The following is a 14403-nucleotide window of genomic DNA, read 5'->3' on the forward strand; positions in this document are numbered from 1 at the left end:
AGCCCATGACAATGTATCACTTCTCACACTAAAAGCAATTGCAATGCTACGGGTCCAGGACAGTTCACATACCACCATTCCTCTCCTGAGACGTTTTTTCTCTTCTCAGCCAGCAGTTTATGTCTCAGGCTTATTTTAATGTTAAGCTAAACCCAATATGTTGGGAAAGTAACTCTGCTGCCAGTGAACATCAACTAATTGATGGATAAAACCTGGTGCTCGACTGGTTGATAGTTCCCAGTGTCTGTTCCCTCCATGAAGAGAAAGCCAAGCGCTAACCATGCAGCAAGCACATCCCAAGATAATTGACAAGAATGAACCAACAACAGATTTTATATATATATACTCAAGACTTAAAAACTGAATTTCTAGGAAAATATGTGGAAATACAGTTTGATATATCAAGTTTATTGCTGCAACAAGAAGAGGGTTTATTTTTGTTAAGGAAGTTAAAAAGTACAGTAAAATGTACAAAAATGACCAAATAGCCTGGGAGAAAAGACACAGAAAAGTAGATTCAAGGACTACTGCAGAGTATTTACTGCCCACCAGATCCTCCCAGCGCAACCTGAGCTGCTTGCTAAATGAAATGAAGAGGATCTTCTGCCTTTCACTACACTCGACCCAAGAGGAAACTTCAGTTGAATAAATATATAATAAGAATATCAACAATGATAACAGGAATGGCATTTTAAGGGCCAGAAAACCATCATATTTTATCTCCAACCATCTGTCAAGGCCTATGAGGCATGTTTCTAGTCTAGGTATAAAAAAAGAACATGCTATAAAAATACATTTTGCACACGACTCACATCGGCCCTTACCTCTTGGATACTGCCACTTTTGGTTTCCACTTTCGGAACTTCACTTGCCTCTCCTTCCGCTCCAGCTCCTTGAGGAAGCCCATGATTTGCCGGTACTGCAGCTTTCCATTAGAGATGAAGAGACACTAAGTTAGATCAGATTTGGCTCTTTTACTCAGTTAAGACCTACATCTAACAAGAACATATTACTCAACCCACTGAACTGAAATCCAGTGAAATTGACAGACCAAAACAAGGGCATCCAGGGCCTTGTGTCTCTGAACACTGACAACTTCGTAATTATGTTCACTCCATCTCTTGTAGTCTCTGCTTAGCACTTAAAATCAAATCACATCAAACTAACCTGAGATGAACCCAACTGCTGTTATAGTTTGGCTATAAGGTGTCCCCCAAAAGCTTCTGTATCAACATAGGAATATTCAGAAGTGAAATGATGAGATTATGAGAGCTGTAACCTAATCTGTCCATCCTAGTTTGAGTAGACTGACTGGATGGTAACTGTAGGCAGGTGGGGTGTGGCTAGAGTACGTGAGTCACTGAGGGCTTCCCTGGAGGGGTGCACCCTCTATGACCCATTCCCCCCTGTATCTGCTTCCCAATAGCCATGAACGGAGTAGTGGTCCTCTACCAAGCCCTTCCACCATGACACTCTGCCTCACCTTGGGCCCAGAGCAATGGAGTCAGCTGCCCAAGGAGTGAACCTCTGAAACCATGAGCCTAAAAGTTGTTCTTGCCAGGTATTCCAGTTACAGCAACAAAAGCCTAACACGACTGTGTAACAGAATTCGAGGTTTATTGTCTCTGCTTAGCACTTAAAATCAAAAGCTCTGAAGGGAAAAGGCTTCACAGGTATGCTCTTTCCTACTGAGGAGACCATCAAGTATCAAGTACTGTTAACATTCCTCCCTTGCCCCCAGTTACCAGTCTAGTGGGGAGTCTAAGCTTCTGGGAAGGAGTGTACCTGAGACAGCTTCAAGGGAATGGTTTCTAGCTGAATATCACATTCAATTCGGGGACTGTGCCGGGACCTCAGAGGCTCCTTGGAGCAGTTTCTCTTCAAGAGGGCCGATGCACACACAGGCTCCAGGACATAGTGGTGACTGTGACTCTCCATGCTCCTGGCCATGGCCTCCTGTGTGTCACAAGAAAATTTGCTGTGCTCAGACTGCCTTCCTTCTAGTTGTCACTTGGATAATGCTGGGGCTTTGTGGCAAGACCACAGCTTGAGGTGGAAATACTGCACAAGACTCCAAAAATAGCATAAAATTGCTCTGTAATATTTTAAAATGTTATTTCTACGTCTTCATAGGTAATATATTCACATGGTTTAAAATTTAAAAGGAAAAAAAAAAAGAAATATCTCTTTCCTACTCTCATCCCCAGCTACCCACTTACCATCAGAGGCTGCCAATGGTGCCTACCAGCTGCTTCTATCTCCCACTGGAGGCTGTACACATTCAGGTAAATCAACAATGGTGTTTTTTTGTTTGTTTTTCTTTGGTACTAGGCATAGAGACTAACATATTTATCATAAAGTTTTGTTTTTTTTTTTTAGTTGTTGATGGATCTTTATTTTATTTATTTATATGTGGTGCTGAGACTCAAACCCAGCGCCCCACACATGCTAGGCAAGCACTCCACCACTGAGCTACAACCCCAGCCCCTTTATTTTTAATAGTTGTACAATATTCTACAATATGAACTCAATACTTATATAATAGAATTAGCAAAATCAAAACCATATGTACAATAGCCTACAAGTCAAGACAACCCTGGGTGGAGGACAAATGAGTCATTTTCCTCCATTCCACTTAAACCACCTATAATTTCTTTACAAAAAGATTAAGTCCTTTTATCCTTCACAACCAGTAATACTTCATATCCCATGATTCTAAGTATATCTTAAAGGAATGCCACTAAAGGTAGCATTTCAACATAAAATCCATTAAGAGATCCTCTTTGAGAATCAGAACTGGTGCTCTGTTTATTTAAAATCTGGACACCCAGTACATGGTGACTGAGAGATTGGATAACCACAGCATGTTACCTGCAAACAGTAGAACACTATACAGCAGTACGAAGCGATGAACCAACAATATGAATACACCTTAAAAATATAACTTTAAGTGGGGAAAAAAGGCACGTCTATGGCACTCTGACGTAAGTTTAAAATACACACAACTGTACATTGTTCAGAGTCACAGACATCAAGCCCCTCAGGCAAAGACACTGCAGGAGGCGACAACCTGCATGGCGGGAATCCTGTGCCACCTTCCTTCAGAGCCAGCTTCCAATAAAGCCCTGTGCCAGGAACCTACCTGCAATTCCACCTGAGGCAGATCCCCCAATAAAGTGCAATCGACGTCCCAGTACGTGCCAAACTCTGCCACATCTAACTGCTTTTTCCGCATTAGTTTCTGTACCTGAGGTAAGAAAATCAGGGAAGAAACAGATGACTGTCTTCATTCCTGAATTATTCCCTCACTCAACAACAGGTGTGGAACATCACACACAGGCCCTCTGCAAGGCACTGGGAACACCAAACTGAATTTAAAACATGGCTTTGCTCTCAAAGAGTTCAAAATCTAGCTGGCTGAGGTCATAAACATACAAATAAGTAATTTCCATTACTCAGAAGAAGCAGAGAAAGAATACATAAGATGCTACAAGTGGGGCTGGGCTGGGGCTCAGTGGTAGAGCATTTGCCTGGCATGTGGGAGGCACCGGGTTCACTTAATCCTCAGCACCTTAAATAAATAAATAATAAAGGACCATCAACTAAAAAATATTTTTAAAAAAAAAGATGCTACAAGTAAACAAAAAAGATCATTATACAGATAAGTATCAAAATACATATAAGTTTGTCCAGGCAAAGTGACTCACACCTGTAACCCTAGCAACTCAGAAGGCTGAGGCAGGAAGATTGCAAATTTAAGGTCAGCCTCAGCAACTTAGTGGGGCCCTAAGAAACTCTGGGAGGCCCTGTCTCAAAGTAAAGAATAAAAAATGCTGGTCGGGGCTGAGGCTGTAGCTCCATGGTAGAGCACTTGCCTAGCATGTGTGAGGCACTGGGCTTGATTCTCAGCACCACATAAAAAAACAAATGAATAAAATACAGGCATTGTGTCCATTTACACCTAAAAATATTTTTTTAAAAAGGTGCTGGTGATATGGTTCCATGTTTGAGGATCTCTGGGTTCGATCCCCAGTACCAAAAAATAAAGAAATAGATTTCTCACAAAAGATTGCATAGGAGGAAAGACAGGGTCAAAAAAGCTGTGACACCTTCGGAAGACACTGAACATACCTGTATAACTGGAACTCTGGGTGGAACAGGGGCAGAACTGGTCCATGTGTAGGAAGACATATTTGGAGTGGGGATTCAAGTGAGGAGAAAAGTAGCTTGGAATGTTCCTAAGGATGCTGGGTTGATCAGTGTCCTCCCCCCAAGAAAGGTCAGGTCCACCCAGAAGTTGCGAATGTGACCTTATTTGAAAATAGGGTCTTGGTAGTTACAACTATGACTGTGGGTCCTAATCTAATGGGTGATATCCTTATAAGAAGAAAAAAAGACACAGGAAAAAAGACCAGGCAAGAGAGGCAGAGATCCGACTGAGGCATCGACAAGCCAAGGAGTGTCAGAGATCACCAGGAACCATCAGACACAAGGACAGAGGCATGAGACAGTCTCCTTCAGGGCCTACAGAAGGAACCAACCCTGCAGACCCCTTGAATTCAGATGTCTGGGCTCCAGAACTAGAAATAAACTTCTGCAGTTCTAAGTCATCAGTTTGCAGCAGAGTTTTACAGCAGCCCTTGGAAACAAAGCCACTAGGAAAGGAAGTTAAGCCACACAAGGGAGTTCGGGCTTTAAGTAACACGGAGCCTCTGAAGGTTTGACATAGGCAAGTACCTGTCAGCCCAGAGCAGAGCTTCCCCCTGGTATAGTGGAGAAAACAAGTCAGGAGCCAGTCAAGATGATGAGCAAGTTCACAGGAGAAAGTCCATTTTAGAAACACCTGGCTTCTCTGAGTCCCCCACTCCCAGCCCCAAGCAGCCACAGCCATCGCCCCTGTGCTGCACAAGTCTCCTCTTCCTCTGTGCGCACAGCAATGTGGGAGAGGCTGGGAGGCTCGATGTGAAATGAGTGAAAAGAGCCTGGAGGTCACAGAACAAGGTATTTCATCAGCCCGGAGAGGGCTGACAGGACCCAGGCCCAGGACGACGGTCACATGAGGATGGCAAGGAAGGGCCACATTTGAGACTGTTACAGGGAAAATCAGCAGGACACAGAGGATGTGGAAGTTGAAGAATACGGAGTGGAAGGGTGAGGAGCAGGAGGTCAAACCCTGTCTACAGGGCCACATAGGCCCCACAGCCACAGGGTCTCTACTGCAGCTACTACCTTGTGGCTGCCGAACAAAGGCAGCCCTGACAACACTAACTTGAGTGTAGCTGGGATGCAGTAAGCTTACACAGGTGGGTGCCAATCTGGCCACAAGCCATCCTTTGCTGACCTCTGCCCTAGAGCTGGACTACCTGGGCCTACTGCATCTCTCTGCTTTGTCCTCCGCCACTGACCTGAGAATAACAGTGGTAGTGAACCTGAGAATTAAATGAGTTAATCTTGTAAAGTGCCAAGAACAGTACCTAGCACATAAAAAGGCTCAAAAGCTATCAGTTGATATTTTTTTTGATAAATAAAAATGATAGGAGGCCACTGTTTAGGCTAGGCTCTTGCACTAGGCCCCACAAACCAGACTATCAAAATGGAATCACCCATGCTAAATTTACAACCAGTTGAAACTAAGCTGTTTATCTGACCTTCCATAAAAGGACAAATGAGAGACAACAGCCAAATTTCCCAGGCAGGACAGATTCAAGGGGTATGACAATGGGTTTCCTCTGGTTGGTCCTTACATCCTCTAATCTTTACCAGAAGTACCCTAGTCCTTACATCCTCTAATCTTGATCAGAAGTACCCTAAAGTAATCTGACACCAATAAATCAGTTACTTTTCCCATTGCTCTATTCCCCCTTATAAGTAAAGCAACTATGAAATGACCAATCTACTTCTTTCCTGACTGATTTCCTCAGCCCTCTATAACACCAGCCCCTGGGGCAGGGCAGGGCAGCCCATAACATTGACTCTCCTCTCCAGAATGAAATGTTGCCCAATTCTAGAATAGAAAATAAAGCCAATGAAGATCTTTAAGTTGTTGCAATTTTGTTCTTTGACAGATGTAACATTCAACAGCATGTTAAGAAATAAAGGGGAGAGCTGAGGTTGTGGCTCAGTGGTAGAGCGCTTGCCTAGCACGTGTGAGGCACTGGGTTCAATACTCAGCACCACATGTAAATAAATAAATAAAATAAAGATCCATCAACAACTAATAAAAATATTTGGATGGGAGGAAGGAAGGAAGGGAGGAAGGGAGGAAGGGAGGGAGGGAGGGAGGGAGGGAGGGAGGGAGGGGAAAAGTGGGTTTCATGGGGGGAACTGGCAGACAATGTAATGGGATTGCTTTGCCCATGAAGTAGCTGTGGTATAAAATGAAATACACTTGGTCTTTGTCCCCACACAGCTCCTAAAATGATAGGAGCTGTCTTTTGTTATTCACAATGAATCACTTTTTATCACACTTGAGTTTATACTAATGGGTGACTTAGGGTGTTACCCCTAGACAGCCTTAGGATGGGTCAGTCACCAGGTGATTCAAAGGATGGGAATTTCACTCTAATCCCCATTAACCTCTGGGTGTTGGAATAGAGATTAAGCTCTATAAGAAAATTTAAATATGAGGTATGATGGTACACACCAGTAATCCCAGCTACTTAGAAGACTAAGGCAGGAGAACCGCAAGTTCAAGATCCTCCTGGGCAATTTGGTGAAACCCTGTCTCAAAATAAAAAGGGCTGGGAATTAAGCTCAGGGGTAGAGCATTTGCCTGGCACGCGTGAGGCCTTGGGTTCCCCTGGCACTGCAAAAAAAAGAAAAAATGAACATGAGATTTGATGAGCTTCTAGACTGCTGAACCCTAGAGGATAAAGCATAGGCCCCTCTTCATCAGCTGTTCATCTGCATCCTTTATCATATCCTTTATAAATTGGTAGTGCTTCCCTGAGTCAGTGAACCATCCTGGCAAATTATCAAACCTGACAACAGATCACAGAAACTGTGGCTTTATGGCTGTCAGTCAGAAGGACAGGTCACAACCTGAAACCTACAACTGACATCTGATGTGGGGTCCAGCTAGTGGCCTGAGCCTTCACCTGTGGGGCCTGAACCACTCTGGCTGGGGCCAGAACTGAATTCAATTATAAGATATCTATTTGCCCTCTGCTGGAAAACTGCCTGGTGGGGTGGGGCAGGGCAGACTCCCACATACCTCGTGTCAAAGACAATAACAGTCAAGTTACACAATCAGCCTAGGTGTCCACAGACAGGTGAATGGATAAAGAAAATGTGGAATATATACATAATGGAGTTTTGTTAAGGTGTAAAGAAAAATAAAATTATGTCATTTCCAGGAAAACGGATAGAACTAGAAAGCATCATGTTAAGCAAAATAAGTCAGTCTCAGAAAGACATTTATCATATTTTCTGTTACATGTGGAAGCTAGGGGGGGAAAGGAAAATGGACATCATGAAAGTAGAAGTAGAAGGGAGAGTAACAGGGTAGAGAGGAAAGAGGGAGGGTATGGGAGGAACTAGGGAGTGAAACTATGCTACATGCATGAACCACACGCCACATGAACCCACCATTCTGCTTAATATGTACCAATAAAAAAAAAAAAAAAAGTACAATGTAAAAATAGAGAGAAAGTGTCTTATCAGACAAGCCTAAAACACCACAGAGGCATGAACATGAAGGTCAAAAGAGAGGTAGAGAATGGAGTTCAGGAAGTGCTTTCCACATCCACTGGCAAAAATTCATACGTAGCAGCTGAAACTATGAAACACAATGAGTGAGAAAAAAACAGATGACGTCCTTCCTGCCGCTCAGTTTCTAGTGCATAAAATGAAAGTGATACAACCTAAGTAGAACATCAACTGTTTCCCTATCTCAGCAGACTAGCTTTGTTGTCTTCAGATAAAGAGACAGGCATCCTACCAAGGAATATAGTAGAAAAGAATGCACCCTCATCTCCCCACCACTGCAGGACAAAAGGCAGAGTCCTGAAACCCTAGAACAGGGCCTTCCTCCCAGCTTGGAATCACATTTCATACTCACAGGCTCATTCACAGCATTTTGCATGGATACATTCTTAATGCAGATGCCAAATGCAAAAGGGTGGGAAGGATTGGTAACACCATCTTCAAAGCGTAAATGGACATCTTGAATTTTTAACTGCAACGGGGAGAATTTAAAAAAAAAAAACAAAAAACATTTAGATGGAATTCTATAGGTAGAGGACAAACTGCCCTTGAGCCACACAGGTACATCATAGCAGGCATTTTACACAAACATAACACACATATCCTCTATTCTGTAAATTCCTAAAAATTATAATTATCAGCTGCACCTGAATGATATTTCTTTGTGATTAGTGTCATCTCAACAAGAAAGCTACAATATTGCTGGACATGGTGGCATATGCCTGTAATCCCAGCGGCTCCAGAGGCTGAGGTAGGAAGATCACAAGTTCAAAGCCATCTCAACAACTTCGAGGCCCTAAGCAAGCCAGCAAGATCCTGTTTTTAAATAAAATACAAGGGGCTGGGGATGTGGCTCAAGCGGTAGAGCGCTCGCCTGGCATGCGTGCGGCCCGGGTTCAATCCTCAGCACCACGTACAAGGATGTTGTGTCCGCCGATAACTAAAAGGATAAATATTAAAATTCTGTCTCTCTCTCTCTCCCTCTCTCTTTAAAAAAAATAAATAAATAAAAATAAAATAAAATAAAATAAAAGGCTGGAATGGGATGGGGATATAACAGGCAAGTACAGTGCTTGCCTTGCATGCATGAAGCCCTGGGTTTAATCCCCAGCACCACAAAATGGTGGTGGGGGGGGAGATGCTGGGGATGTGACTCAGTGGTTAAGCACCCCTGAGTTCAATCCCTGAAACCAAAAAAGAGAACACCATTGTATTCTTCCCACTCTTGTTTTTTGCTGCTGCTGCTGCTGCTGCTGTTGTTGTTTTGATACTAGGGACTGAACCCAGGAACACTCAACACTGAGCCACACCCCCAGCCCTTTTTATTTATTTATTTTGTGACAGGGTATCGCTAAGTTGCTGAGGCTGGCTTTGAACTTGCAATCCTCCTGCCTCAGCCTCTCAAGTTGCTAGAATTACAGGTGTGCACCATAGTGGCCAGCTGTGCTACCTTATCTTGTATGTCCCAGTATTTAAATCCAGAAACACCAGCAAGGCACGTAAACGTTGTATATATGTATACATATATGTATTTCTCCTGGCCCTATAAGGGGGCTTCAGAAAAGTCACTCTCTATCAGTGAATTAAAAGTAACATAGAAAATAAAAAGACAATGTGCAAAACGGGAGAAACTATTTGCAAATCATATATGTGATAAGGGACTAGCATTCTGACTATATAGAGTTCTTATAACTGATTAATAAAAACACAAACTAGTTTTTTAAATAGGCAAAAAATTCCAATAGATATTTCTCCAAAAAAAAGACACAGGGCTGGGAGCAAGCTCTGGTAGAGCACTTGCCTAGTGTGGATAAGGACCTGGGTTCCATTCCCAGGACAAAAAAAAAAAAAGATATCTCTATGGCCAATAGACATATGGAAAGGTCCTCAACATCACTGCCCATTAAGGAAATACAAATCAAAAGCACGAGGAAGGGCTGGACTGTGGCTCAGTAGCATAGTACTTGCCTCACACGGAGGAGGCCCTGGGTTAGATCCTCAGCACCACATAAAAATAAATAAATAAAATAAAGGTATTGGGTCTATCTACAACTAAAAAAAAAAAAAAAAAGCACAAGGAGATGGCACTTCACGCCCACTATTGATAGGGAATGAGTGGTGGGAGCACGAGGTTAAGGTTAAGGGAATACTTCTATCAACTGAGCCCACTGTGCTGACCCCACAGGCTTTCTCAGCCCTGCCTGACTTTGTACAGTACTCAGTAAACTTCCTCTGCAGGGGAAATGCAGGCCCAAAACACTCATAAGATCACAAGTTAGCCTGAAGGGGGCACTTTTGTGACCCTCACACAAACCAGAATCCAGAACTCAGGAAGGTAAAGAAAATTCCCCCACTCATAAAATCTGTAAGAAAAGGTTCCAATTAGAACCAGTCAGCAAGGGCCAAAGTGACCTAAAGTTGTCGAGCACAGTGGGAAATTCAGAGTCTGATGTCAAAAGTCAAGAGATAAGGAGGCTAAGGTTGTGGCTCAGCAGTAGAGCACTCGCCTAGCACGTGTGAGGCCCCGGGTTCAATCCTCGACACTACATAAAAATAAATAAATAAACGTATTATGTCCAACTACAACTAAAAAATAAATATTAAAAACAAAAAAAAATGTCAAGAGATGGACCTGGGCAAGACTGTCTGGAAACTCCTCCGGGACCCCCAATAAAACTAGAAGCAGGGGCTGGAGATGTGGCTCAAGCGGTAACGCGCTCGCCTGGCATGCGTGGGGCGCTGGGTTCGATCCTCAGCACCACATAAAATAAAATAAAGATATTGTGTCCACTGAAAACTGAAAAATAAATATTAAAAAACATTCTCTCTCTCTCTCCCCACCCCTCGCCCCCCCCTCCTCCTCTTAAAAAAAAAAAAAACTAGAAGCAGGAGAGGTGCACTACCCCTCTCCTCTCCAAGAGGACTCACTCTCTCCTTGACAGCATCCCCTTCTCCCCTTTCCTATCCCTTCTAATAAGCTCGTGTCTGTTACTCTGAGCAAACTGTCTGAAATCTTTCTGGCCTGGTGGCAAGGGGTGGGGCTCTGTGCTGCCTCAGTCTTGCGGAAGCCTCTGGCCTGGAACACTTGGGTTCCCTGCCTGCTCATCATCAGTTCCCCTGTCCTTTCTGGGTGCTTCCTCTGCTCAGTCTCGCCTGGACCTCCATTCTCCACCTAAGATTCTTGGTGACTAGAGAAAAAATTGAGGTAATGGATGGGTTTGGGCTAGAGCACACTCTAGTAAAAATCTGCAGATCTCTTGATTGGAACTCAGACACACAGCCCTCAGGGGTAAGAATTAAGGCTTTCACCCTCCATCTTTTTGGAGAACAAATCTCGCCCACTGGAAATTGAAAGGTTCTTGGCAAGGACAATACCTTTGTAGAGTCCTAAGGCCAGTGAGCACAAGATTCTGAACCCCAAAGCCTGTTAGCATAAAGAGACCCCTTTCTCTTCATCTCATCCTCTCATCTTTCTCTTCACACCAACAAAACCTAATAGGACCTCACTCAAGGCTCAAATCAGTGGGAACTTTAATTCACGTCTAAGGTAAAAGTGTACCCTCCATCTCTGGATCAGGATGCCCTATTCAATGCTTCCTGGGCTGAAAATGGCAACTGTCCTTACTCCTTAGCCACCTGCCTGATATCTACCCCTCTGAGGCCTACATATAGAAGCTGATTGAGCAATTGCGCAAACTGGTCTGAAACTAGAAAAAAAAGCTTCACTTTTAAATCCAAGCTGCTGAGGACATAAATGGCTGTTGTGTATCTTTGTGTGTGTGTGTGTGTGTGTGTGTTACTGTGGATTGAGCCCAGGCCTTGTGCACGCGTGGCAAGCACTCTATCACCTGAGCTACATCACCAGCCCTGTTGTATTTTTGCTTACACTCTGGGATTCTGCTAAGTTCCTCACAAAATGCTAGAGAAAGAGGGAGACAGAGCGAACGGGAACTGGAAAGGCCAGCTGCACCAGGAGCCAGACCTTTTTAAGGATGCTTAAGACATCTGCACCTATAAGCCAGGGAATGTCAGGGGACACCCCACTTCCCACAAAGTTTTTCTCTTCCCTCCAGATGGGGAACAACTGCACAGGGAAAGAAAGTGGAAAGATCCCATGTGTATGTTTTCTTTTTCTCAAGAATCTTCCAGAAGTCCACCCTCTCCCCAAATCTTATGGGCTAACATATTAAGTATCTGGGCTGACTCTAATCTGATGTGTTCCTGTACTGGAGTAATTACAGCCGTGTCCTTTTTTTTTTTGGTAGTGCTGGGGATTGAGCCCAGGGCCCTGTGCATGAAGGGCAAGCACTCTACCAACTGAGCTATGTCCCCAGCCCTTTCCTATCCTTTTTTGAAAATCTCGTTACTAAGCTCATGTTTTTTCTACTGAATTCACCTTTGGTCCTATATAAATTAATATATTTTTTGTTCCAATTAGTCGTGTTTTATCTAACTAGTCTTTTGTTTGTTTGTTTTGTTTTATAGCCTTCAGGTTTATCCTGTCTTTATTCAGGGGCCAATTATTCAAGGGTTAACTCTCAAATACACTGGAAATGGAACAAGAGCATTCTCTTTGAAGGTTCTAAAAATGATGATAAACAATGGTGACGAATGAAGTGGCTCTACCTCATGGATGGACAAGTGGCTGATTCAGTGTCTAGACAGGATTGGGAGAAACTGGCTCAGCCCTCCCCACTGTTCAGGCCTGTCCCAGGTCTCCAGTCTATAATCCACTGCTCACTCACATAAAGGGCATCTGGGACAGGATCTGTTGTAACTTCTAAAGGGTGAAATTTGACAGTCTGCATAAGAAACATCTGTAGCTTTCTGTCTCTGGTTTTAAAAAAAAAAAACAATTACAAAATCTTTATTTCCGGGGCTGGGGCTGTAGCTCAGTGACAGAGCACTTGCCTAGCACATGTGAGGCACTGGGTTCAATCCTCAGTACACATAAAAATAAATAAACTAAAGATATTAAAAAAAACACTTTGGCTCAGGATATAGCTCAATGGCAGAATGTTTGCTTAGCATACATGAGGCCCTGGCTTCATTCCTCAACACCACTAAAAAGTAAAATAAAATAAATCTTTATTTCCTCTTTTTTATGTGTACTTATGCACTCCTGCATATTGTATATTGTGTCTACATAGTGTTTACATGGTACCAAAATTGGCTTATAGATAAATGAGAGCTCATAAAATTAAATTTAAAAGAAATGGATCCAGGGCTGGGATTGTGGCTCAATGGTAGAGTGCTTGCCTAGCACGGGCGGGGTCAAGGTTCAATTCTCAGCACCACATAAAAATAAAGGCATTGTGTTGTGTCCATCTACACCTAAAAAATAAATATTTAAAAAACAAAAAGAAAGAAAGAAATGGATCCAGATGCCTTTTAAATCAAGTAACAAATAAACAAAATGATAAATTTAAATTGATTGGAAAAAATAAAGATGTCTTTATAATTACTAATCCATACATTTCCCTAGGAGTTGGGCAATCAATAGAGCATTGGTCGGTTAAAAAATGTTTGAAATGTGAAATGAAATATCCATTGTTTTTAACATTTTTCTTTGGCAGGAAGAAAATAGCTTACAATGTTAACTAGACTGAAATATTAGCTTTCATGGGTAATCTAAGGTGAAGAGTTAAAAATTGGCAAATTAGATTTAACATAAATGGGACTGATCTTTATATATTAGAGGAGATATCTGATTAATTTGCAAAGTTAAGATTCTAAAACATCAACTGCTAAATATAAAATAAAGTATTCTTGCCTTCTTAAATTCTGTGAAACAACATATGTTTTTACAAACAGTTGATAAATGGAAAAACAGTTTAAGATTACTGTTTCTGGGTCTTCACTAAAAGCAAGGTTACTAAGAGCTAAAATTCTAATTAACAATGTAATTCTATATGCAAAAAATACAAAGGATTTAATCTGTGCTTGAATTGGAAAAATGTATTTCATCTAATTAAAGAGAATTTGTCTAAATTTAGCAATTTCATAAGGATTTTTTTCAAAATGTACACTTAAAAACAGTCAGCAACTAGGAAAGAGATATAAGAAAGCTATAGGTACAAAAATATACTTGGTAAGGAAAAGAAAATGTTTTTAGATGAAAAAAGATTAGAATAAGATTTTCGTCTTAAATTCCAAGACAAAAAAGAGAGGACAAAACTACAGATGTAAAGAAGTTGCAGAGTATCTAAGTAAGTTACACAAGGTTTGTGGAAGATAAATCTTAAAAGAGTTTGTGTATGTGATTAAGTTGGCTATAATTAGTACAGTCAATTAAAGATATGTAAGGGTTTTTCCTAAAGTCAAATTTTCAGTGTACTGATACAAAACCACAATCTAATTCTCTATGTGTTAAAACAGAAAGGTTTTCTTAAAACATTGATCTGCTCTTATTTGTCAAGATAATTTCTTGGGTCTATTAGGGAAACTAAACTTTAAAGGAATTAGGGTTCATACCATTTTAAAGTCTTTTAAATGATTGTTTTATAATTCTAGTTAAATAATTAACCCTTATTTGAGGTTATTACACTATAATTAACACTCTAAAACTGTGAGACTAAAGATATGTATACATCTGAGAACTAAATGTGTTTGTCCAAATTTTGTCCAAGTGTTATGTAAAAATATGAAAGCTATGTAGGTCTGATACAGGCAAGGTAACCAATAAATGCTCTTTTTCAT

The 14403-nt window shown here is 41.7% G+C and overlaps 1 protein-coding gene across 8 annotated transcripts in view; it reads right to left on the reverse strand.

Moving 5' to 3' along the window:
• Nucleotides 1-14403, reverse strand: part of Vps13d (vacuolar protein sorting 13 homolog D) — a 243360-nt gene that overhangs the window by 214169 nt on the left and 14788 nt on the right. For 7 of the 8 annotated variants that reach the window (XM_058572649.1, XM_058572650.1, XM_046424684.2 and 4 more), the window contains exons 6-9: nt 8060-8176; nt 3143-3247; nt 1786-1956; nt 825-925 (exon numbers count right to left, since the gene is read on the reverse strand). In XM_058572649.1, coding sequence (XP_058428632.1) covers nt 825-925; nt 1786-1956; nt 3143-3247; nt 8060-8176 — 494 coding nt within the window. Of the gene's footprint in view, nt 1-824; nt 926-1785; nt 1957-3142; nt 3248-6643; nt 6689-8059; nt 8177-14403 lie in introns of those variants that run through there. The other variant, XM_058572651.1, reaches the window with a different exon arrangement.

This window comes from Marmota monax, unplaced genomic scaffold (genome assembly GCF_021218885.2).
Source record: "Marmota monax isolate L192 unplaced genomic scaffold, Marmota_monax_Labrador192_F-V1.1 WCK01_AAM20220418_F8-fsc00080, whole genome shotgun sequence".
Lineage (NCBI taxonomy): Eukaryota > Metazoa > Chordata > Mammalia > Rodentia > Sciuridae > Marmota > Marmota monax.